The sequence below is a fragment of the Centroberyx gerrardi genome, chromosome 24 (genome assembly GCF_048128805.1).
Source record: "Centroberyx gerrardi isolate f3 chromosome 24, fCenGer3.hap1.cur.20231027, whole genome shotgun sequence".
In the NCBI taxonomy this organism is placed as follows: domain Eukaryota; kingdom Metazoa; phylum Chordata; class Actinopteri; order Beryciformes; family Berycidae; genus Centroberyx; species Centroberyx gerrardi.
This window is the reverse complement of record NC_136020.1, coordinates 9,666,775-9,691,337: the sequence shown is the minus strand read 5'-3', so window position 1 is coordinate 9,691,337 and position 24,563 is coordinate 9,666,775. Positions and strand designations below refer to the sequence as shown.

The 24,563-nt window shown below is 45.1% G+C and overlaps 1 protein-coding gene across 1 annotated transcript in view; it reads left to right on the top strand.

Moving 5' to 3' along the window:
• The window catches only part of snd1 (staphylococcal nuclease and tudor domain containing 1), a 183,903-nt gene extending 164,473 nt beyond the window's left edge, over positions 1-19,430 (top strand). The window contains exons 22-24 of the mRNA XM_071905593.2: positions 3,441-3,644; positions 16,191-16,235; positions 18,361-19,430. Coding sequence (XP_071761694.1) covers positions 3,441-3,644; positions 16,191-16,235; positions 18,361-18,426 — 315 coding nt within the window. The 3' untranslated portion in view covers positions 18,427-19,430. The remainder of the gene's footprint in view (positions 1-3,440; positions 3,645-16,190; positions 16,236-18,360) is intronic.
• Positions 19,431-24,563: the final 5,133 nt, after the last annotated feature.

The window sequence follows — 24,563 nt, the reverse complement described above, 5'->3', positions numbered from 1 at the left end:
TGGACGCTTGGGGTGGGTGTGTGTGTGTGTGTGTGTGTGTGTGTGTGTGTGTGTGTGTGTGTGTGTCAACAATATAAGCATCCACCTGATAGCCAAGCAGCGGTGATTGTGTTTTTCTCCAGACCCTAATCTTCTTGTTTACATCCGAGTGTGTTTATGCAACCCCCGGTGAGCATTTGTGTGCGCGCGCGTCTTCGTGTGTGTGAGACTGCGTTGTGTGCGAGAGTGTGTGTCAGCGGGGGCAACGGCAGCACTTTGAGGTCGCAGTGACCTGAGTATTTTTAACTCGCTTTAATACCCTGGGTTTCTCAGAAAACATCCCACTGAGCTGATAGCATCCTAAATAGTCCATGGGGATACAAACACGTTTTCATTTGGGATGTGCCTGATTGGCGCAGTGCTAAGCCCCTTCTTTAATTGTTTGTGTGTGTGTGTGTGAGTGTGTATGCATGCTAATATGCGTGTGTGTTTTTTTTATAGGGTATTTGTTCCACTTAGCCTAGATAATGTTGCAGGGCGATTGCATGTGTCTCTGATGAGTTTTTGTGTGATCATTTGCACAAGTTGTACATTTAAGTGCAAGGTCTGTGTGTGTGTGAGAGCGCACACATGCATGCTGTGCGTGTGTGTGTGCCTGCTGTCACCTGTCTCATGAGTCAGTGTCTCCTGAAGGATGAAGTGGCCCATCTGTTGGTCCAGGAGGGCACAGGCATCACCTACACCTTACAGCCCCAAGACACACACACGCACACACACACACACACACAAAGCTTTCCCCCGTGTCGGAAGCTGACGCGCACCTTGCACCTCTCCCTCTCCCTCTCCCTCTCCCTCTCTCTTCCTCTGTCACTCTGTATCTGTCTTACCCTTTTCCTGTTCTTTCCGTTTTCTCTTGGTTTTCCTTTCATCCATTTGCTGCCTGCCTTATCTGAAGGTTTTCCCTCTGTCACTCGTGGTGACAGCGCTGTGCCCCACTTGTATTGTGCCTTTGCCGCCACACATAGGAAAGGTTGCAGCCTCAGTCACTCAGCCTGCCACCTAATGCCCTGCAAAAAAATGTCTGTCTGAAGAAGTTGTATGGGTTCATATTCAGTCTTAAAATAATACTTTTCTTAATGCAAGTGAAAAATACTGCCAATGGGCCAAGATTGCTCCACTCGTTTCCAATACAGTTTCACCTGTTTCATGATTTTTCTGGAAACAAGTGCTAATACTTGAAACAAGACACACGTGCACGCACACTATTCCGATTTTCTGTAGAAAAAAACGCTGTCTTAGCTGAATTTTGTACTCATAATTTGAAAAAGTGGGTCGCGCAAAGTGCACTTTGTTTCCATGACAACCACCTGCAGCAGCTGCACCCGTCAGAGAAACAACTTTCTACCAACTTTTCTACTACTTTTTCAATTTTCATTCTGGTTGTTGTAAATTCTAAGCGGCCTCCAGTCTGAGCTGCCCCCCCCCCTCTTCCTCATTGAGGTTAGCTCATTAAAAAGAGCAGTCCACACCATGAGCACACCTGTACAAAGCTGAACATTCCTCAACTTCAGAAAGCACTCCGCTCTGCCTAAAAACACACCAGGCGCAGCGCCTTTCTAAAGCGGCTGCTTTCCATCCACCTAATGGCCGCTCCCCATTGGCTTTCATGTAAAAAAAGGCCCTAAGGCAGATCGCTCTTCTAGTATCAAGGAAATGATACTCGATTCAAGAAAATTCTTGGTTCAAAAAAAAAATTAGTGGGTTTGCATTGCAAAGTGAAATTTCCTCACCACAGTGGCAGATTTATTTGCATGATGCATGATTTTAAGACTCAATACTAGATTAAATTACTTTAGATGGATTAATTTTAGATAGATAGATAGATAGATAGATAGATAGATAGATAGATAGATAGATAACAAAAGAAAAAAAGTGCAAAGCAAGGGTTCTAATTTGCTGCAGAAGACGGCAAAGCACTTATTGCCAGTACCCCCCTCTTCGCCTTCAAGTTTAATTTTATTATATTTTAATTTAATTCCATTCCTTCATCTTTTTCATGTATTTCTTTATCAATAAGCGAGACCTCATGTGTTTATAAATTGTAGCCTGTTCCCCAAATAGACAAAAAGAAAAGTCCTTCACATCTTCCACCAGGTCTGTCGTGGGCATATGGCAGATGAGAGAGCGCCGCTATACATCTAGTCTTCCCATTGTCCTTCGCTGCATGGCAGAAGGTTCTCATTCATATTGTATCGCCCCCTCACGGGTGTCCACTCGTTCTCGTTCTGTAATTCTCTCTCCCTTCCTTTCTTTCTCTTCTCTCCTCCTCTCTCAGTTTGCCTCCCTCTCTCTCTCTCTCTCTCCCTCTGTCTCCCTCTCCCTCCCTCTCTCGCCCTGAGCTCCCCTACAGCGCCTGTGACAAGTTGACCAGAGGGAGAGCAGAGACAAAAAAGGCCCTTAGAGTTTTGTGCCTTGAACAAGCTTCCCTGCCCACACACATGTACACACGCTCACACACACACACACAAGCGCACGCACATACCCAAGGGCGGCTAGCTCGAAGGGGGTTGCCATGGAGACAAGACCAGGGTGAGAAGGAGGGGAGGCAGAGAGATGGATGGTGTAGGGGAGGGATGGATGATGGCCAGGGAGTGATAGTTTTTAAGTGTCTTCCTGGCTTTGGAGTCGCTGCTCCCTTGTTTTTTCTCTTTTTGTCCTTACTGCTAGAGGACATGAGGTGAGGATTGCATCTGTTCCACCTCTTTCTGCGCCATGTGCTCAATCAATCGCAATCGAGTAGGTTGCGGAGGAGAAAGAGTAAGGTAAAGAACGGAAGAGCCAAATGAGAAGAAAGGGAAGAAAGGGACAGGAGGAGGAGAGGGGGTGAGAGAGGCAGACCACTAGAGAGTGCAGCGGAACTAGAACCTCTTGAACCGGTTGAGTGGATAATTGGTGTGTGTCAAGTTCTACATGTGAATGATTAGTCTGTGTGTGTGTGAGAGACAGAGAGAGAGAAAGCGATATAGTACTGATCAATTGCTGAGTGAGCTTATTGTCTTGCTTTTACTGACCCCATTATCATGAGTGCAGTTGTTTTTTTCCCCTGGTTTGTGTGCTTGCATATATTGGAGAGGATGGTTTTTTTTTTCAACACTTATCCCCACACACATCAGATCCCAATTAGACGCCTGCATATGTGTGTGTGTTTATGCATGTCAGCGTCTGCATCGCATGTCTTTGTGTGGGTACGCATATCTGTGTATGTTCAGGAGTCATCAGCGCGCCCGGCAGCATACTAATTATCCCCTTCACCTCTCTCCCCGACTCTTCCCCTCCCTCCCCTATCCTCTTTCTCTGCCGTTATCTTCTCCAATCCTCCCAACTCCTCATTATATCCCACCTTGGCCTACCCCCTCACCCCCCTCCACCCATCCCGGCCCCCCGCCCGCCGCCTCTTTCAGGAGGACGCCCGTGCCGATGTGGTGGACAGCGTGGTGCGGGACATCCACAACACCCAGTGCCTGTTGAACGTGGAGTACTCCGGTGTCACCTGCCCCCACGTCACGCTACAGTTCGCCGACACCAAGGAGGACGTGGGCCTCGGCCTGGTCAAAGAGGGCATGGTCATGGTGGACGTCCGCAAGGAGAAGTACCTGCAGAAGATGGTAAGGGAAAAGGCGGAGGGGTGCATGAAGGGGAGGTGTTGGCAAAAGATGTCTTGAAACCTAAAATGCTGCGGTGCCGTTTCTCTGGTGACATTTCGATGGGTTGTCTTCATTTTCAGGGGTGTTTCAGTTGTGACATCGGTCTAAATTTAATTGTAGCCGCCATTTAAAAAGGTCTTTAAAAAGTCTTACATTTAAACTTGACACCCTGTCATCACCCTCTCCATCATTCATCAGTCGCATTGTTATCATTCAGTATAATCCTCATGTAGTCATTATTGTCATCATTATAGACATGATTAAATCAGTATAATCAACAGCATGCAGTTATCATTGTCATTACCATCATACAGCCATTTTTTTATTTGTCATGTGATGAGTATCATTTTCGTCATTACCATAACCAGCACATTAGTCAGCTCAGCCACCGAGACTGGGGATGCGAGGGGTTTCCATCCTCATCGTCGTCATTATCATAACAGTAGCATTTGTCTCTATAAACCTCAGCCGCTGTAATGAAATGGCAGCGCAGCACGTTTGTTTGCATAACGCTCGTCTAATGTTAAAAGGTCCATATGCCCCCTCTTAGCTCTCGTGTTCTGCCAGCCCAATAATTACCCACGTCTCCATGCTAGCATGGAGCTCAGCGCTCATTTTCATCTCAGAGTTTGTCATTTATGTCTTTTCTTGATGTATGAAAGCTAGCGTTCAGCTAAATGCTGTTTGGTATTTTCATGCGCAACACTGTGGCATAAGAGGCATCATATGTCTCCTCACTTGTCAGTCCACACACACAACCACACACACAAACATGCACACACCTCTACGATTTCCCTGTGACGGCAGCCATTTTGTCAGATTATGAAGCGTCGCTCGTTTACTTTCCTCTCATTATGCTAATTCGCCCAGCAGACTCAAAGCCACTCTGTACATGAAAGATAAAGAAGAACGAGGGATATTTATTCCTGCTGCAATTACTGCTCACACACACCCCCAGCATTAGTCTCTCTGCTATTTACTTAAAAATTGATACACACAAAGGAATGGAGAAATATGCCTACAGGAGTGTAATTGTTCATGAAAACATATGAATGCATTCTCATATATAGTAGGCCCAAGCGGCAAATGCACGCACATTCTTATTCACAGCCTCCCTCACACACACAGTCTCTAACTCGCTCATTTACCGTCTCTCGCATACACACAGACACATGCACATACACACACACACTCTAAAAGCATTTCCAGTCTCACAGTCAGTCAATAACGCACTGTGCATCATTGTGATTTTACTCCAGAGAGTGTTTTGACCTCTGACCTCCAAGCAGTAGCCAGGAACTATAATGCAGCCTCTGGGTAATGGACCCTATAGAAGCAGGGCAGTGATTAAAACCTCCCAGGCACAAGACTTAATAGGCTTATAGACTACACAGATTTAGGTTTTGTTGGATCAAATGGTTTCTCTTTGGTATTCAGCAGCTGTTTCTCCAGTGTTTGCCTCCTCCCGGTCGACTACAGACTAATATTTTGATCTGCAGACAGTTTAACAAGCAGCAGTGTTGCCAATGTGCTTAGAAGTGTGTGTTAAAGTAAGCTCTGCAGCATTTCTCGTTGGTAATTCCACTCATCAAATCTGGTTCCAGGCCCAGAACCATCGCCAAGATCTTCCGCATTTCCTACTTGGGGAGAAACAAGCAGAAGTCCACGTCATTAGGCTACTTTTCAAAAGTCTTTACTTCACTGTTTAACTGCTGTGTGGAATACATAGACTGCAATTCTATTCTAGTTCAGGGTGGTACTGTATAGCTTAACAGCACCAATACTGCGGGGTTAGATGTTTGATTCCCACTGGGGTATCCCATGCTGAATATATTCACTCACGGTACTGTATGCCACTTTGGATAAAAGCATCCACTAGTGTGCCTATGTTAGTTTAGTGAATACTAGCTTGTGTGGTGCAATCTGGTTGAATTGCAATCATCTCACAGTTCACCAAGAACTTAACCACTGAGAGAGTTGTACAGGCACAGGGATGAGTGAAACTGAAGGTGAGGGAGATTGGACAGAGGGGAGCACCTTCAATCAGGTCTGCTATTCCAAAATGTTCAGAATCAGTTTCCTAGCTGAAGACAAGATGAACACTATTGCTTTTATTATTTCTTTGGACGGAAAGGTGGAAAGGTGAATTTCTGATTCAAATATTCATCGACAGGATCGCAGCCGGTGCGACAACAGAAAATGTTATTTCACCCGGGATATAGTAGGGGAAAAAAAGTGTTACAAAGTGCAACCTCTAGTAGACCTCTGGAGCTGCACCCCCATTCTTTTATCCTTCTATAGAAAGTTTCTCTGGAGCTTTGGATAGCGTGGTAGGATAGCCCGCTCACTTGCTGGCTCACCCCGAGCTCTTTCTCTCTCTTCACTCATCCGGACTATCAGCCACCTTCTAAAAGTGACTTTTGTCCTTCCTATCTATTCCATGTTGGCTCTATTCATTATTCATTATCCATCCCAGGGGATTGGAACATGGTCATTGTTATCTGCACTCTAGTGCTAAGCATTGCATAACAGATGGGCTGTAATGTACACTGGCACATTATAGTGATATCAATAGTCAGTCATAAGTGCACTGAAGGTTAACAGCAGGCTTTGAGGGTGGCATTGTCCCAAGAGAGGGAAAGCGGAGAGAGGGATATTCATCTGTTTGGGGTTTTATTTCTCTTCTCAAATGCTCTTTGTATTAAAGCCTATATTCCTGGATGCTCACTAAGTACACCCTATGGATAGCTACTATTGTCACGATATTGTCACGGCAGCCAAAGATAAATAGTCGTCAAGTGAAAGCGTAGGTGAAAATATGATCATATGCGTGCCAGCTGCTGGTATCTGACTGATGGATAGCGGGACGGAGGGGCCGGGTGGTGGGCTAGATGAAAGCAAGGCAGGAGAAAGAGGAAGTAGGAGATGGGTGGAAAAACGGAAATGGAGCACAGCGGTGACACACTTAGTGAGGGAAAGTGACAGAGCGACCCAGAGGTGCGGATGCAAGGACGCTAAAGAGCTTGGATGGATAAAGCATGGAATTAGAGTACGAATTACACTGTATCCTTCACAATGGAATGACCCAAAAATGTACATTAAAATCAGAGCCGAGCGCCCATATGCACTACATACTCTGTTCACTTACATTACACATGCTTAATATGCACGCACATACATTTTTAAGCACCTGTAAACACAATCAAGCAGATTTAGTGTCATAGTGCAAATACTAATCTGTCATACATCTGGCATATCATGTGTGGCCCTTCTGCATTCAGCCATGTGTTGTTTATATGATATTTAGATTATTCCCAGCGAGTGATATCATGCTTTACATCGCTCATATAGCATTTGAAGCAGAAGGGACATTATGTGCATTTGCATATATGAAATGTAGAGCGATAACAAAAATGCATGCATAATCTGTCACATAATCTCTATTTCTTTTTAAGGGCCAATGCTCTTAGAATATAATGGAGTTGTCAAGAGATGTCAAGCAACACTCACTTTGTAATATTCTCAGTCATTGCAGGAATCGATTTTATGAAGAAAGAACAAGTGAAATTGTTAATTTTTCTCTAGCAAAAACATTCAGTGCCAACTTAGTTAATCCATTGTTTTCTTGTATTAATGTTATCATAAATGAGCTGTGTGTGTCGGCATGCTTGTGTGTGCATCAGCCAGTGTATCATCAGGGGATGTTACTCGAGTGCGTGTGTGTGTGTGTGTGTGTGTGTGTGTGTATGTACATGTCAGCCATGCAGGACAGCGACTCTTGTAGACAGGAGGCAGTCTTTCTCATCACTGGTCTCTATATGTGAGTCAGAAGCTCCCAGTAAAACTCTCCAGCCCCACAGCTTTGGCAGGCCAGACGGCTTGCCCTCCCCCCGGGAACCCCGACACACACACACAGACACACACACACACACACACACACTGGATAAAACGTCCGTCAGTGCTTGCACATACACACTATTTTTTTCCCCAGAGTTTTTCCCTCTTGCCTCTGAGCCCCTGACCATGTGTGATGAGATTTGAATGGAACACACACACACACACACACCGACTTCATGCCCTCTCCACCTCAGGCACAATGGGTATACCATGCCATCCTTAGAGTGTCCTGGCACCGTCAACCATCCACTACTAGAATGGCAAGTTGCCACGTTGGCACACGGCCACCCACTCGCCTACTGTGCACTCCGTCTCTCCCCTCATCGCTCTTAATGTCTCTCTTCATCCGTCCCTCATTTGCTCACTTTTTCTCTGCGCTCTCGCTCCCCCTCTGTCTCTCCATCCATCTTGTGGGGCCTGATTTCTTCCGTTCCTTCCCTCCCTCGGCCCGCCACATGCCTCAATTTTTCCTCCTCTTCCTCCTATCGCCTCTTATCTTTCCACTGCTTTTCTCTCTGTCACTTCTTTCTCATTTACTTCCCTCTGTACTCTCCGTTCCTCTCTTAGTCCTCCATTTCTTAACCTTCTGCACATTACTCCCTCTCCCCTCTCTTTATCTTTTTTTTCCATTACTCAATCAATGATTCACTGACTGATTTACTCTCCTTCTCCTCCCTCTGTTCATCTTTTTTTTTTCCTTTTACCTTCTCTCTCTTTGTTCATGTCATCCAAAGTGAGGTTGAGCGTTTCATTTAGACGGCAATGGGGAGGCGGTGTGCGTTTGGCTTTTGCGTGTGCCAATTTGCATTTTGTCTCTGAGAGCCATGTCATGATGAACAATAATCCCCAGGAATTAAAGTGGAGAGGCGCTCAGATCAGACCTGCCGTTGGCCTTGTAATGAGCTGTGATTTAAAATGCTGTTATCGGCAATTATTTGCGCCTTGCATCAGCCGATTCTGCCCTGTTAACCCACACTAGGTTGACAGTAAAGCCTGCCTTTCATATTTCATTTTGAAGTGATGACATAGAGAGACAGGAGATGTGTGTGTGTGTGTGTGTGTGTGCTTTTGTATGAGAGTAGTTACGAGAGAGAAACGGAGGTAGGGGGCCAGACGGAGATCACATAGATACACTAGAAGCATTTTTTTTTCTCTCCATGAGACCTGATTGAGCACACAAGAAACAAGTGCTCGCAAACACTGTCTTTGACCCACACACCTCACATCCAGACCTGATATTTTGTGTAGCAGATGCCTCTGAAATAAGTCTGCCATGGCAGCTCAAGTCGAAGACGGCTATATGGTTAGAAGCGGTCTCCTTTGTGCTCTGCTGCCTTTCACCAGTGTGTTCTGTCAGCGGCCGACAACTTGATGGATTCAACCTCTGGCGAGCCACCGAGCGCTAACCGTCTCGCCCAGTCGCCTCGGCTAACTGACATCAGCGCTAGCCCCCAAAGTTCATTAGCGCTACAAGCTAATAATCTCCCGTTTGCTAATTACAAGTCAATTACAAACACGGAAGTGTCTGTCGCTCCCTTGCCGGCCCAATTATTATCAATCACCAACATAGCATGGACCCGCTGTATCGACCCAGGCTTAAAAGAATTCCAATATGTTCCCTCCTTTAACGATAAGGATACAGAAATGCTATTCACAAGCCTTCAGCAAATGTGTTAAGACATGTTCCCGTCTCTTAGATTTATTTTTTATTTTTGTCTTAATGTTTCAGTGGTGTGTGTGTGTGTGTGTGTGTGTGTGTGTATCGGAGCAGAAGGCGGCCTGTGGGGAAAACAGCTGTGAGGTGGTTGTCTAAGAAAGACTGAAAGCTGTGGATGGGAGAGGAGGATGAGAGGCCTGGGATCTTTAATTACCCGCTAGCCCCCTGGGAAATGTAGTTTTAGTTTTTCCTTTTATCTTCTCTCCCCGTATTGTTGCTTTATTCACATCTAGGCCTGGGTTTTTCTCCTGTTAAGGTCTCAATGTTCAAGAGAAGACTTTTTAGGTTGTGAATTGCTTTGCGGGGCGATAAGGGCAGCCTTTTAGCGGCGGCTCACGTGAAATGCCGTTCTTTTGTACTTATCTGTGTCTCTGCAGATAAAGCGCCTCGTGGGAAGTGTAGTTTTCTTACAGTTTGCAGTTTAGATCCCCCTGTGGAGTTAATAGCCCGTCGGTTCCACTGCGGTGTAATTGTGGTGGGGGGCTTGAAACCGCGGATGAAATGCCTTGTTGGGAAGTGCAGGCTCACCTATGGCTCCACGCCGGGAATCCTCGCAGGAAATCAGGAAGGAGGCTCACACTGATGACGCCTCAAGGGAAGCGTAGTTCCATTTATCACGGCGTAATTGCGCTGTTGGGTACAGATGAGGTGGCTCATGGGAGATGTGGTTTGCAGAAGCCGCGCTGTTATGTCACTGGTTTGGGTTTGCACTGTAGTTTGATTGTGACAGTGTGATAAGTGAAGTTTTAGCATTTATTAGCACTGCTGTCAGGTTGTGGGGTGTGTATAGTTGTCAGGTTGTAGGGTGTGAATAGTACACACACACACACACGCACACACGCTCAAAAATTTAGAGGCGTTCTGGCAAAATTCTTCACCATGTCACCCTTAAATGGCCTTTAGCAGCGTCCGGACCACCAGTTGACTGGCTGTCAGCTTGCCACCCTCCCCATCCACCCACTCGCCTGCCATGAGCCATCAAGAGCCCATACACACACACACACACACACACACACACACACACACACACACACACACACACACACACACCCTCGGTGCTTCATGGGTGTGTGAAAGCATGACCGCTCCCCACCGATGGCTCAATACCTCATTTACGAGTAAAGAGTTAGAGATGGAGCATTTTAATGGACATTTTCTGCTCCCCCGTTATTGACTGCACACACACGCAAGCGCCCACACACGCGCGCACACACACACACACAGGCAGTCGCCTCCCCTGCTGTCACTGCTCTGAGGGCCCCTTTGACATGTCCTAGCCGACACGCACCACTACCCAAACGCCATTCCGTCCTCTGCAGTTGCACACACACATACACACACACACACAGAGTCATACAAACAGTCATACAGTTTCTCCTCCCACACCCTGGGGTGAGTAGAGGACAGACAGAGTGAGGAGAGCAGGGAGTGAAGGCACCAGGTCATTCAAACTTATATTATTTTGCACTGTGTGACCTCACTAGAGAGGGAAAAACACAGGGATCAGAGAAAAAGAAAGGTATTACTCTTTATCCAGCCCATATAGGTGTTTGTGTGTGTGTGTGTTAGAGAAAGAGAAACACAAAGAAATTCTTCTCTGAATGTTTGTATGCTACATTATGGTGTTTATGTAAGACTTGTTTTCTTCACAGTGCCCCTGGGACTGAACTACAGAATGTACTCTGTGATATTGGCTGTCATTCTTTGCATTTGTTGTGTGTGTGTGTGTGTGTGTGTGCGCGTGCACGTGTATGTACGTGTACGTGTATGTGCCACATGTGTGTTTCCTCCTTAACTCTGTGAACCCAAGCCGGTGGGCTTGTCACGCCACGTTCCCGCCAACGCGCCTGATCCCCTCCGACAGCCATGCTGGGGGGACCAGCATGCAACAGGGTACAATCCCAGCATGCCTCGGAAGGGACTGGACACACACACACACACACACATTCTTGCACACACAAAGGCATGCTTTTCTTTTCACATCCATAAAAACGGGCACATTCAATGTCAATCTCGTCCTCTCATGTACAGTCAAACACACTGACAACCCCCCTCCTCCCTCTCCCTCTCTCTTTCTCTTTCTCTCTCTCACTCTCTCTCACACACACACACACACACACACACAGGGGCAGTCCCTTGAGTTCTTCTCTGGTTAGCTACGGTGCTGATATGACAAGCCTTTCCCGATCAACCCCCTCATACAATGACAAGTCTAGGGAGACTTTTTTTTAAAGCTCCGGCCTCCTCACCGCTCGCCATGCAGTATTCATACACTGTGGCATGTTGAATGAGAGATATCGCTTAGGACTTACAATCCACAGCTCAGCCGACTACACTCAACTTGAAAGAGCGCGAGTTACAGACATAAAAGCCATTGTTATGTTCCAGCGAAGTGCTCCGACGACGATCTGTCTTCTTGAGAGTTTTGTGCTTTTGGAGGAGTCAGAAGGGGGGAGCGATGGCAGGCGGAGAGAGAATAAAACGAGACGGGATGAGGACTGAGAAAGAGCAGACAGCGAGATAGTAGTAGAGAAAAACAAGAACAATGGGGCGAGAGTAAAACGCGAAGGGAGTTGGAGAGACAGCTTTTTTTTTGGGGGGGGGGGGTGTTGGGAGTTTGACTGCTCATGTCTGGGAGGCAGTGTGTCTGATCTTCATTGCTGTTAATGAGAGAGGCTCAACGTGGAGGACAAGTCCCATTGTTCCCCATCCACTCTAATGGCTTTTACGTGGCTTGACATCCAATCTCGGCGGGGAAGGCCAAGAGAGCACGCCCAAACACTGAAACTGCGATTACTCAACTCGCTTTTCACGCACTCTCCATCCAAAATCCTGTTTTTCTCAAGGTTTTTTGCTTTTTTTCTCCTCCTGCGCTGTGATATCAAAAAAGAGGCAGCTCACCTACGCACCAGACGCGCACAACCTGTCAAAAAGCTGCCATCTCATATCCATCACATTCACACTACGCTTACCAGAACACCACCTGGGCATGGCATGTCGGCTAGCCCGAGTGAGATGCACACACACACACACACACACTCTCTCGCTCGCTCTCAGGCAGACAGATTCATAGCCAGGCAGACACACTGACTTGTGCCAAAACACCAGACTTGCACCACCTGTCATTCATCTTATTGCAAGTGTCACACATACACCAAGACACTCTCTAGAATATTACCTGAATGCACCAGAATTGGATCAAAGGGTATTTGTAACTCATTCTTTCTTAGTGTTTGTTTTAACCTGCATGGGGCACCAGATGGGTGGTTTTTAATGCATTGAGACAGTTCAGATGGTACCAGGTAAGCTGTCTGTCACAGAACAGTATGGTAAATTGACTGAAATGCGTGCGGTTGACATGAAAGTATACTAAATTGACTCCTGTAATCAGTTAAACTTTCAGTGTGTCAAACCCTATCCATTTGGTCCTCCAAGCTGGGTAAAACAGATGCTAAAAATCATTCACAAGTACACACATTCAGGGAGACACACACACACAAACCTCCTTAACCAAATAGCATATTCTCGCAGCTCTCTGCTACTGCCAGTGGCCGTGACCACTGCCCACCAAACTGGGTAGCATGGCATCTGTCTGGCATATGGGAGCTCTGTAGGGTCATCCAGACAAGCACGCCGTCACCCGCCGCCTTCTGCCACGCTACCCCCCCCCCTCCTCCAAACACTCTGTTTTCTTTTCCTTATCCCCCAGTTCCTTATCTTCTTTGTATTCTCTTCCTCCCTTTTGTTCTCTGCGATATCCTCCCCCGCGCTCTCTCTCTCTCTTCCTCGCCTGGTGCTACTGTAGGAACACCTTATCAACCTCAGACTTCTTCCTTATTTGCTTATCTCTCCTCTGCTGTTCGGAACGTCCTTTCTTTCCCTGCGACCCTGACAATCCTGCGTCATACCTCTTGCGCATCTTCCTCCACCCCCCCCGCCTTTAACCAAGCACTTGTGTTCCGCAACTAGAAACCTTCCTTTCCCTCGCCACTTGAAGTCATTTCCAGATATGAGTTTTTGCCTCTTTGTTTGCGTTCTGAATGAGCCATTATGCCTCTCTACTGGAGCCAATAGAAAATCTCTGAAAGAAGGATCCGGTACAGGATACATGGAGCTATTCAAAATCCGAAGCCAATCATCATTGGTGTTCAGCTGCTTGCTGATTGGCTGTTGTGTGACACTGCGCTGAAGTGAGCAGAGCAGTAAGGATGAGGACGAGCCAGGAAAGGCACCCTACCAACTAGGGTACAAAGAGGCTCACCGCGATCGCTCCCTTATGGCAGCCTATAATCTGTGTATATTGTACTGTAGTGCACTTGATTTAGCATCTTTTGTGGAATATTTCTGTATGGGGCTGCGTAAGATTGTATTTGAATGCAGACTCTTGTATTTAGATGCACACTGTCTAAATCCCCCATGCAGAGCTTAGAATTCAGCAAAAGCATATACTAAATATATATGTTGAAATACACTTTTTCTGTTTCCTTCAAAGTGTAGGTGCAGTTTTCCTAGTTTTCTGATTTCCCTCGTCTCACAAATGGACAGTTTTTTCTCCCTGTGTGCTCATTTTTGCTAGATCCATTGTGGGTATTTTGGTCAGAAATGGTACCCGGTTCCACGCCATTTTAGCTTTCCAAGTCCAGCGCTTTGGGCCCGATCGCCAAGGAAAGACAGCAGGGCAGGGGAAGCTGCTAGGGGCATTCAGAGCTTCCCTCCGCAGCACAAATGGCATCGCTGGCCTTTTGTGTCTGTGAAATATCGTCGGCTGGGTCTCCCATATGGTGACATCTGCCTGATGGGACCAAGATGCCATGTCCCAATGCCTTCCAAAAAATCTCTCCTTTAGTTGGCTTTGATGGATGACTTCTGCAGCCACTGCAGTTTCCCTAGCCACACACTCACACATGCACTCACACGCTCACGCGCGCACACACACACACACACAGATCAGCTGTACAATCCAGCTGCAGTTCCGTTATCTTTGTGGTGCTGTGTGCAGTGTAGCTATCAAATCAACCTATGTACACCAGCTAGCTAAGCAATTAAACTCCAGAGCCCCATCCATGCTCGACAGTTTTAACATCTGGCATCCTTGTTCTGTTCTGTCTGTGTGTGTGTGTGTGTGTGTGTGTGTGTGTGTGTGTGTGTGTGTGTGTGTGTGTGTGTGCGTGCGTGCAAAAGCCAGCTCCTCTGCTCCTATAATAAGCTATAATACACAGTGCACAATTTTATCCAGTGCTAGAACACAATGACTCTCTTCTGCACTCTCTCCACCTCTCTGTCTCCTCCTTTTAAGTGTTTTTCTTCATTCGTCTGACTCAGTCGCACTAATTTTCCCTTTGTGCTAGTCCCTCTAATCATAATCCAACTAACTTTACTCGCTCTCAACACGTGTACGCACACACATACGCACACATGCACTTATCTCCAAGCCAATAAAGACACACCACCCTCACACATGTACGGACACTCGCGGGTATCTACAAATCCAAAGACTTACTTTTGTAAGTCTACACCCTCCCTCCCCACACATACAAACACAGTTCCACAGACACACACACACACAGACACAGGGAAGTGAACAGGGTGTGTGTGCGTTTGGAGGCCGTTTGGAGAGCTTGATCAGTCTCTAACCACTCTGACTTTGCAATGGTAGAGAACAGCTCCATTCACAGAGTACATGCACACACACTGTACCAACCTAACAAAACAGTGCCTTGGTCTCTCTCTTTCTCCCTCTCTCTTTCTCTGCCCTATGACTCATCGCTGGTTCAGTCAATGAGGCTAAATGGCTGCTCTAGCAGAAGCAGTCAATATGCTCAACGCTGCACATTGGCTTTCTCCTCTCTCTTTCTCTCCCCTACTCCCTCGCTCTCTTTTATAACCTCTCTCTCACTTCCTGCATCCCTCTCTCTGTCCTGATTGTCCACACCATGTCTAACCCTTTGTGTACGGCAATACAAACAATTGCGTTCACACAAGCAGACGCACACACACATCAGAGGTCTTTGTGGTTCCAACATGTGAAGATGGATGGTGTTGGAAAAGAGCGGGTGTGTTCATTCAACTTTCCCCAGATATTAAAAAATACGGTGATTCTTGGGGTGGAAGGACCAAAGACCTGTACCACACAAACGCAAGAGTCTATTGGTTTTCATGTGCACACACTCATAAACGGCACAAATGCACAGATTTAGATTTGCTATGGCACACACACTCTCCTATCCTCATACAGTGGATAAAACCTCTGACATGCCATGTTTACAAGTTGTCTCACTGCCACCACCTTACAATAGAGCTCTGATTTCTCTACTTGAAGCGCAGGTAGGGCTCGGGGCTCACCCCCGTTTAGCTTATAGCTCCCTTGAGGCGTCCTGTGAATGCACTTGATTATAAATCGCTGCCACAAACCAGCGAGGCGCTGGCCCGAGGCTAGCGGGCACAAGGGGGGTATGAGAGCCTCTCATCTTGAGTGGCTGTTGTTAGCGTGAGCCGTGGCAGGAAGCGCTTAGCGACTGCCTGCATGCTGTGGATAAAGCGATGACCCCCCAAAGAGCGAGCCGTAATGTGCTATTGTCGCGCGCTCCGTATGGTTTGTTTGCATGTTTTTCAGTTCCACATCCCCTCCGCAGCGATGTCACCGCCGCTCTGCGTCTATGCGCGCTCCACAAGAACACTGTGTTCCTTACATCACGTGTCACTGGGTGGGTGTGTAAGTGCCCTTCTGAAGGAAAAAAAAAAGAAATGTGCGCGGAAACTCCATGTAAGCAGGTGAAAATGTGTCTCTCGGGGCAGAGCGGGAATAAAGGACACATTGATTCACCTTAATCCTTTAAAATCCTCCCTGTGACGCAGCGATGTGATATGCTAATGTCTGTCTCTTTCTGCCCTAGGTGACAGAGTACCTGAACGGTCAAGAGTCTGCCAAGAGTGCCAGGGTAAGTTGCTTCATCCCAGCCACCCTGTTATCTCTCTTTTTTTTCTGTCTTTTTGTCTGACACCCCCCTCCCCCTTCCCCTTTCCTTTCCCCTTTCCCTTTCCCTTCCCAATCATTATGTTTTGTCTGTCTCTCTGAAATGGGGGATTCAGAGAATCCAATGAATATGAATTGCTGTGAGAAATCTAATGTTGCCAAAACAAGAATACATTACAACACTAATTACTTTCTACACCAACTACCAGAGAGAAAGTGTGTCTTTCCTGCTTGTTTTTCTTTCTCTCTCTCGCTCACACTCTCTCTCTCTCTCTCGCTCTCTCTCGCTCGCTTGCTCTCTCTCTCTCTCAAGATGTGACACATTTCATTGGCAGTCACCAGTGTCCTATATGGATGTCTGCCCACAGTCTGTGCAGGCCCATACTGTGAAAATGGGGGTGGGGGTGCGATGCGGGTAGAGAGGAGGGGGGAAAATATTGGAGAACAGGAGGCAGCACATGTCACACTGGACTGTCCTTTCCCACGTTAAGATGGCTCAGGACCCAGTTCACTTTGACACAACACAGCTTTTACAGCATCCAGTGAAAGTGGCGACATTTGAACCTGCTAAACCCACTGACCAGTCAGACATCTGCTTGAGTTACTGCCCATCCCAAAATGTCATCAGACATATAAGCTTTCGCCACGCACTTCTGAAAACAGTTAATAATAATAACAATATTTATATAGCACTTTTCAAAACACTCAAAGTGCTTTACATAAAGTAAAAAAAAAAGGTGAAATTGAAAGCAAAAGAAATGAAAGCAAGGTGAGAAATTTAAAAGCAAGGCAACATGAAAGTAAACCATAAAAGGGAGGTCAAATAACATTTTATTAAAGATCATGACATAAAAGCAAGCCTGTAAAAGTGAGTTCTGGGAGGTAATTTAAAAGATGATATAGATTTAGCCAACCTAAGCTCCTCGGGCAGCTCCTTCCAAAGTCCAGGAGCCCTGATGGCAAAGGCCCGCTCGCCTCTTGCTCTTATTCTTCGACTTTGACGGCAAAGCGTCGGTTCACAAACATCTGAGGTGCCTTTCACAAGAAAAACCCCTGGAGCTCGCACTGACAGTTGTATCCAATTTTGTTTTTACTCATTTTTGATTTATGTAAATGTCAAGCATGGTGGCTCAGACTCCTGCCAATAACCAGTCAGAGGCTCACCCCGCTGACCTCTGATGAATTATCCCGTGGCCTTGCAGCATGCCCAAACAATCAGCCAGTCAGCGGCGGAATTGACTCTAATCAGAATCCGAGTTGCTGCCATGTTTCGGGGCGTTTGCCGGGCGGAGGGGAAAGAAAGGCAGCAAAGCAAGAGAAGGGAAACGGCGATACGTAGCGGCGGCGTTCGCTCATTCGTCCTAACGACTAGCGCTAATTAGCAGAGTCACTAATTAGCTGTGAATCACAGAATTAGCAGCTGAGCACACATGCCTTATGAGAGCCAGGAAGAAAGGTCGGTCTCTGTCTGTCACTCCCACACACACACAGACACACACCCCTCCGACTGCATATGTACATTTTTTTCCGTCACTTATAAATGCGACCTATTCTATACGAACACCACTCCAAACCACACATACACACACAGTGCCCATCACCGTGTAACAAAGGCGACATTTAGCTGGGAAACGCATGTGATGGTTTATGAGGCGATGCCCCGGGAGTCTGGATGTAATGGAATAGGAGAAGTAATAGACTGGGTGGTGTTTGAGGCACTGTGGCCCTCCAGCACAGTGGGCAAGCACAAAGAGCCAGATTAAATGATGATGATGATGATGATGATGATGATGCAGGCGCCTTCGCACTGGCCTGTGAAGGTAGTGATCTCTATCTAGCAGCTTTCTGTCTCATCCTCCCCTTTTCTTTCTCTCTCTCTCTCTCTTTCTCTCTCTCTCTTTCTCTCTCTCTCTCTCTCTCTCTCTCTCTCTCTCTCTCTCTCTCTCTCTCTCTCTCTCTCTCGACCATTGAACATGTAATGTGCTGGAGAGGTTATTGAAGTCCCGTTCAAAGCGATTGGGAATGTGACTGCATTTTACGGTTATTTGTTTCATTACGGGCAATAAAATCTCTCTCTATCTCCCCATCAGCTCAACATTTGGCGCTATGGAGACTTCCGCGCGGACGATGCCGATGAGTTTGGCTACAGCCGCTAAAATAAATTTGGAAGGAAAAAAAAAAACCACCCATGACCATCCAACCAACACCATTCCAAAGACCAACATGGAAGACGAGAGATGCATTTGACGGAAGACAAAGCAAAAGAATGACCGGAAACTAAACAAAACTAAACGACAAGCATTGACATTCTCTTCCTTTTTTATTCAACATTTCATCCCTCCAGTCCTGTCTTCTTCTTCTCTTCTGCTCATACCTTTTTTTTTCTCCGGATAGCCCTTCTTACTCCAAAAAGAGCATGCTAGCGATGCTTAAAGAAAAAACTCATGCAACGGTGACTTTCGATTCATCCTTTATGTTCCTACGGGCCACTGCCAGCTCAAGCAGCCTGCACTATTGCCAATCTGTGTTAATTGCCATGTTACCTTTTCAGCAGACTTCCTGTTTGACTGATGTCACAATGATCCCTTTCCAGCCAATCATGCTCTTTGCTCTCTGACACCCTAGGCCAATCCCTGCTTTCCTTTGTACAGGAAGGGACTGAGTATTTTGGGGGAGAACGTTGGATTTTTGCAAACAAGAAATGCTTCCCTAATGAATGACATGTAAATGTGAGGATATGTTGAAAAGTGTAAATGGAGTTTATTTTAGAGAAATAGGTGGAGCCACACAGAAGAAAAACAAGAAAACACACAAAAAAAAGGATGAGTTTATTTTTGTCTTCGATGTATATCTGTGTGATAATGACATTTGCCGATGTTTCTGTAGGGAGCGTTTTGTCGTTTATTCTCTATATCACTCTCTTTTATGACCAGAAAATATGGACGCCTTGATATGGCATTTATCATCATCTCTCTCTCTCTCTCTCTTTCTGTAATGTTTACATTCTAATGGTTATGATCTTGTCTTTGGCAGTCTCTCTCTCTTCTCTCGCTCTCTGTCTCTGTATGCCATAGCAGAAACAGTGTTTGAATTTGTTTCCTTATAATGGACCTTTGCATTGTATTAAAAATCTGCTGAATAAAAATAAGCAAAGTATGAGTATGTTTTTGTTTTCATTGGATTTATATACCTGTTTGAGTTAAAGCAAGTCCTAACTTATAACAATTTATGGCCTAATCTGTAATGAGAATATAAACAGAGTTGTTGACATAAAAAGCTGAAGTAAGGGAATTGGAGGGAGTTTTTCTCCAATTGATTGACAGTTTTTGATACAAGGACTGACGGTGATGGCTAAATATGAATTCTACTCATAATTTGGGTCTGAATGTTTGATTTTAATAAACAGTGTCAAAGTGGAAGAAGGCTTCCGCACAGTAATTTATTACCTTTAATACAAAATGCTCTGATGAAGGTCATTGACTGAAAGATTAGCAATTTTGTCAATAAATGTGAAATTTGCAATGGAGATAGTGAGCGGACTTCCATTTTGAACTAGTTTAACCTTTGCCCAGAGCATGGAAAGTGTGTGTTAGCTCCTCTTATCTATTGCTATTAAACAATAGTGTGAAATGGACTGTATTTTGATAATCTAGTTTATGCAACTTCTGCAGAAGGGCAACCATCTACATGTGGTGATGTCGCTAAGAGACTATAGGATTTTCAGCCATGCCTGAAATGTATTGTGTTGTGCTCATGTAATCTTAAAGCAAACAAACGGGGAAATAAAGCGCGGATCTGCAACCGGATCACCTGTGGGTTATGTTTACTAGAAAACCGAACTTGTCTGTGCAGTATAAACATATTTAGCCACTGGTTTGTCTTGTGTTCTGCAGATATTAACAAGAGAAGATGTATGCCGGTGGTGCTGAATGAGAGAGACTGAGGTCGTGTTCATAGTGCGGTAGGCAGCTAAGATATTGTAAGTCCTCAGAAGCGCTGTTTGAAGTCTCTGGCAGCAGATCTGATGGAAGTTCAATCATAACATCTCAGCTGACCAAAACGTAGTCGGGAATGTTTCCTTTCAAAGTTGCCACTGCTGAGTGTGGTGTTGTGCTAAGTGATCTATCTGCAGTGTATCGTCTCTGTCAGGCAGACAGGCAGCTGAGGAGAGTTCCTGCTCCTCACATCACAGCGCTGTGGTCGAACAGATTCAGCAAGTTTCTTTACTGATTGGCAATGATGTGGTCAAATCATTTTACTGTAGACTAAACAATATGTCAGAGATAGGACATTTGTTTTGTGTTTACTTAAGAAGGTATTGTTTCCTAACATTTTTTTCAAGTATGATGTTTGACTTTATTTTTCCCGTTTTTTAATTGATTTTCAAAGGCAGGATTAGTTAGTTCATGTATTATTGAAATAATGGGTTGAAAAGCGGAAATTAATTTGTTTATACGTGCAATGAATAGTTTAAAAGACACTCCTAGATATCTGCGCTTGTGACATGAAAATCACTTTTTGATTACAGACACAATTAATTAGGAAATAATTCTATCATCTTGCTTGAATGTGCAAAGATGTAATCATAACTTGTGAGCTATACATGATAGAAACATGGGGTTTCATGGGGGATCGTTGTTTTTTAAAGTAAATCCTCATTTAAATTGGTGGTACTGATCCTTACATAGATATTTGGATGAACACCCTCCATATTTTGTTGTTGGACTTCTTGTTGAAAGTGGACTTAATCCTTTGGTGATGATGTACCGTTACAGTAGTAGAGGAGACCTTGCAAAGTGTAGCCGTCACTTTAGTTAAGTTGTAGTAGTGAGCTATTGGGCCTATTCCTGAATTGATTTAATTAGCGTGTAAATAGCGGTAAGCTAGTTTTGACTTGTTTTGACTTCTGTGTCAGTTAAACCATTTTTGCAGCTACCCATCAGTGGTATGGTTAAAAAAAAAGATTAGGGCTTTAATGAAGCGCTCATAAACATTTAATATGGCCTGCTATATAAATAAATGCTCCGTTCCACATATTAAGTGACCGTTAAACTTGGCACCCAGCGCTTTGCCAAATCTGACATAAACCACTTCATTGCCTCCTCATCTCATGGCACTGTGTGTTTACAAATACAGAATGTGTTTTGTCCTAAAAGGGGTTTAAAGCTTGCTTCATAAAACCATTTAAGCTAGAATGAACTTGAAGAGGCTACAGCTGAGCCAGGACGGATCGTACTAATACAGCAACACTACTGTATGCTGGGATATTCAGCATACAGTACTGTGTTAAGTACTTTACATCATCAAGGTCACCTTGATCGAAGAGACTCTTACATTTACATTAAGTATGGGGACATGGTAACCTCGGGGAAAACACACACTCACCATCCACATCTAGTTATTTTTGACCTGAGTGCTGGAGAAGAGGGTGAAGCAGATGCTTTATTTACATTAGAGCCATATAGCAGATGCTCTCATCCACAATGGAAGTCCATCAGTCCAGTGAATGACAGCTCAATGCGTGAAGTACTATCTCCATAAATAGATGTGTGAAAACACTGTGCATATTATATTCAGGTGGTATTTGTCTTGTGTCTTTTCACATGCCAGAATAGTTTATTTATCCCCTGATAAATGGTACAGATGTAGATGATGTAGATGTAGCGCTGGTGAGCAAAGTGGTTCCCCGGACAACAACAAAAACACGTATGGTGGTTTTCAAGCACGCGCACGAGGACGCACGAGCACGGAGGAGACTAGACAATGTACTGCACAGTGTTGTGTGCAGAGGGAGGACTTTAGGGCTTCCAGGCTGTTTTTCTTCTCTGCTCACTCAATAACTCAATGTCTGCAGAAGAAAGACTACTGAAAGACACAACTGAGTTTGGGAGAGCAAAGAAATGAAATCGTAATGTCGAGTGGAGAAAAGTCATGGATAAAAGGAGACGTGGTATTAATACTGGAGAAGGTTTTGATCGGTGGAGAAAAGTGAAGTTTGAGAAAGCATTTTGTACCGATGCGGACGTAGCGTTTTTCTTACTCGACTGGTAAGTTAGCTTGCTAGCTAGTCTAGCTGCGTTACTTGTGTTACAATCCCTATATGAGCTGGAAAGGGTTAGGGTTCTGGTAAATGTGCCTATGGCCTGAAACGGCTGCAATTTAGGCCGTCAATCAAATGAAGGGGCGGAGCTTCCTCGCCAAGCCGCTGCATTGGAAACCAGATGTAAACATTTTAGTCTGGTAAACATTAAAATTTCAGACTTTCCGAATGTATTTGAAGGTAATAAATGTATTCAGTATAGTCACTGGAGTCTAACAGCATACTCTGCCTGAATGAGTAAAAGTATGAATGTAAACAAATCCACGTTGTTGACATGAAAAAACTCCCTGTTGTCCATCTTTAACTATTTTTTGTTCAGTAAAGGAACTAAATCAATTAATGACCTACTCAAAGAGAAAAATCTTTCACTCCGCTGTCTCAAAGTTATGACTTACCAAAGAGACTTTAGGAGTTCTGTTCAAAAGGAATTTGACTCCCAGATATAGCTGCTGAATCTCAAGTTGACCGTGTTCTCAGACTGTGCCCAGGTGGTAAAAGCTTAATATCCATTATTTATAAAATCACCGGTAATATCAATCCTCACCCCACTGAAAACCTAACAGGGGCCTGGGCCTCCGACCTTGGTGAAGCCCTAACTAACAATCAATAGGACCCTGGATATAACACAAACGTCATCTCCATGTGCTAGAAATGGCCTCGTTCAGCTGAAAACAGTGCATCGGGTCCATCTTACCAACGCCAGACAGGAAACAAAAGTCTTTTTTCCCCGTACGATCAAGGATGTCATGTAGTTTCTCAAGTTAGAAAAATTTAAATCCACGGTTAGAGGGTCCAGTCATTCTTTTATTAAAATATGGAAAACCTTTTTAGACTTTTATGACTCCCTACAGGCATCTCTTGACAAGGATGAGTGGAGTGGAGTCCGGTTACGACCAATCATGCGGTCCTGTAGCTCATCTGGTCGGACATGATTCTGCCACAGGAAAGATTAAACTGTTTTTAACTGCTTTATCGTCCCATAATGGACAGTTGCTTTCCAGCCAGGGTTTACAATAAAAGCACACATTAAAAACACATAACAAATCGCCACAGTATATACCATATGGACCAACATCAGTCTGTAAGCCCAGACAGGGTGTTGATGGAGTGCAGTAAAGTGGCTCATCAGTGCAAAATATGGAGTTCTCATACAGCATATGACACTGCATCATTTCATATGCAAATGAGGCAATCTAACTGCGGTGGGGATAAAAGAGTCCCTGGTTCAAACTGTCCGCTAAGAGGGTGACCAAGACAGTCAAGAACAGCACTCAAAGCTACTTAACACATTCAAATTGTGGTTAAAAGAAAAAAATACAGCTTCTTGGCACTGACATTTTCTTAGCTAGCCGCAGAGACACGCTTTTCAGTTAGAAGTGCCAGGAGGACTTTTATTTTTTTATAACTTTCTTCACCTGTGACGAATGACATGCAGTAGGTATTAAACGAACACGGTATTAAAGCTGACAAAAGGTATAAATCAGTATTCATGTGCCATGTACTGTAGCTGTTATGAAAAAAAAAACACGGCAAAAAGATCTGTCACCAGCATCCACACCCACTGGATGCCAGTCTTCATTCCAGGTGCCACACACCAATCAGGAGCCGCCAAATCAAAGATGGCCCGAGCAATTTATCACCAGTGTTCGTGTCCAATTACCAGAGGTTGGGATGAGGCAATAAGCTCTAAGGGCAATTAGGAGACCTGTCTCTCTCTTGTCAGCTGACTCATGGACTGGGCCAGTTGACTTTGTCCTTCAGATCCACGTCCTTTCTCTGCCTTTTTTTTTGTCACAAACTATCCATCGTCCCTCGCTCTCTCTTCTCTCTCCCGCTTTCTCTTTCTCTCCACCTCCCACCCGTATCTCCCCCTGTCCGCCTCATTGCTTCTCCTCTCTAAGCTGATGAGATAACTATTACGCCTCCTGATGGAAGAGGCAAGGCGTCATGGAAAATAGGAGAAGAGGTTCTCTATTAGAGCTGTGAGATAAGCCTTCTGGCTTCATCTTCTCTCTCTGACTTCTCTCAGTTTGCGAGGCATTCATAGTTGAAACGAGGCCCTGCGGACTAACAGGCAGATTATAGAGGAGTGTTGTCAGCAAATTGTTTGCTTAGATATGTCGATTTTTCGGTGCCTACTGCAGCATCGGAGGCAGCCAAGTCAAAACTATGTCAACAACAATTAAACCATTT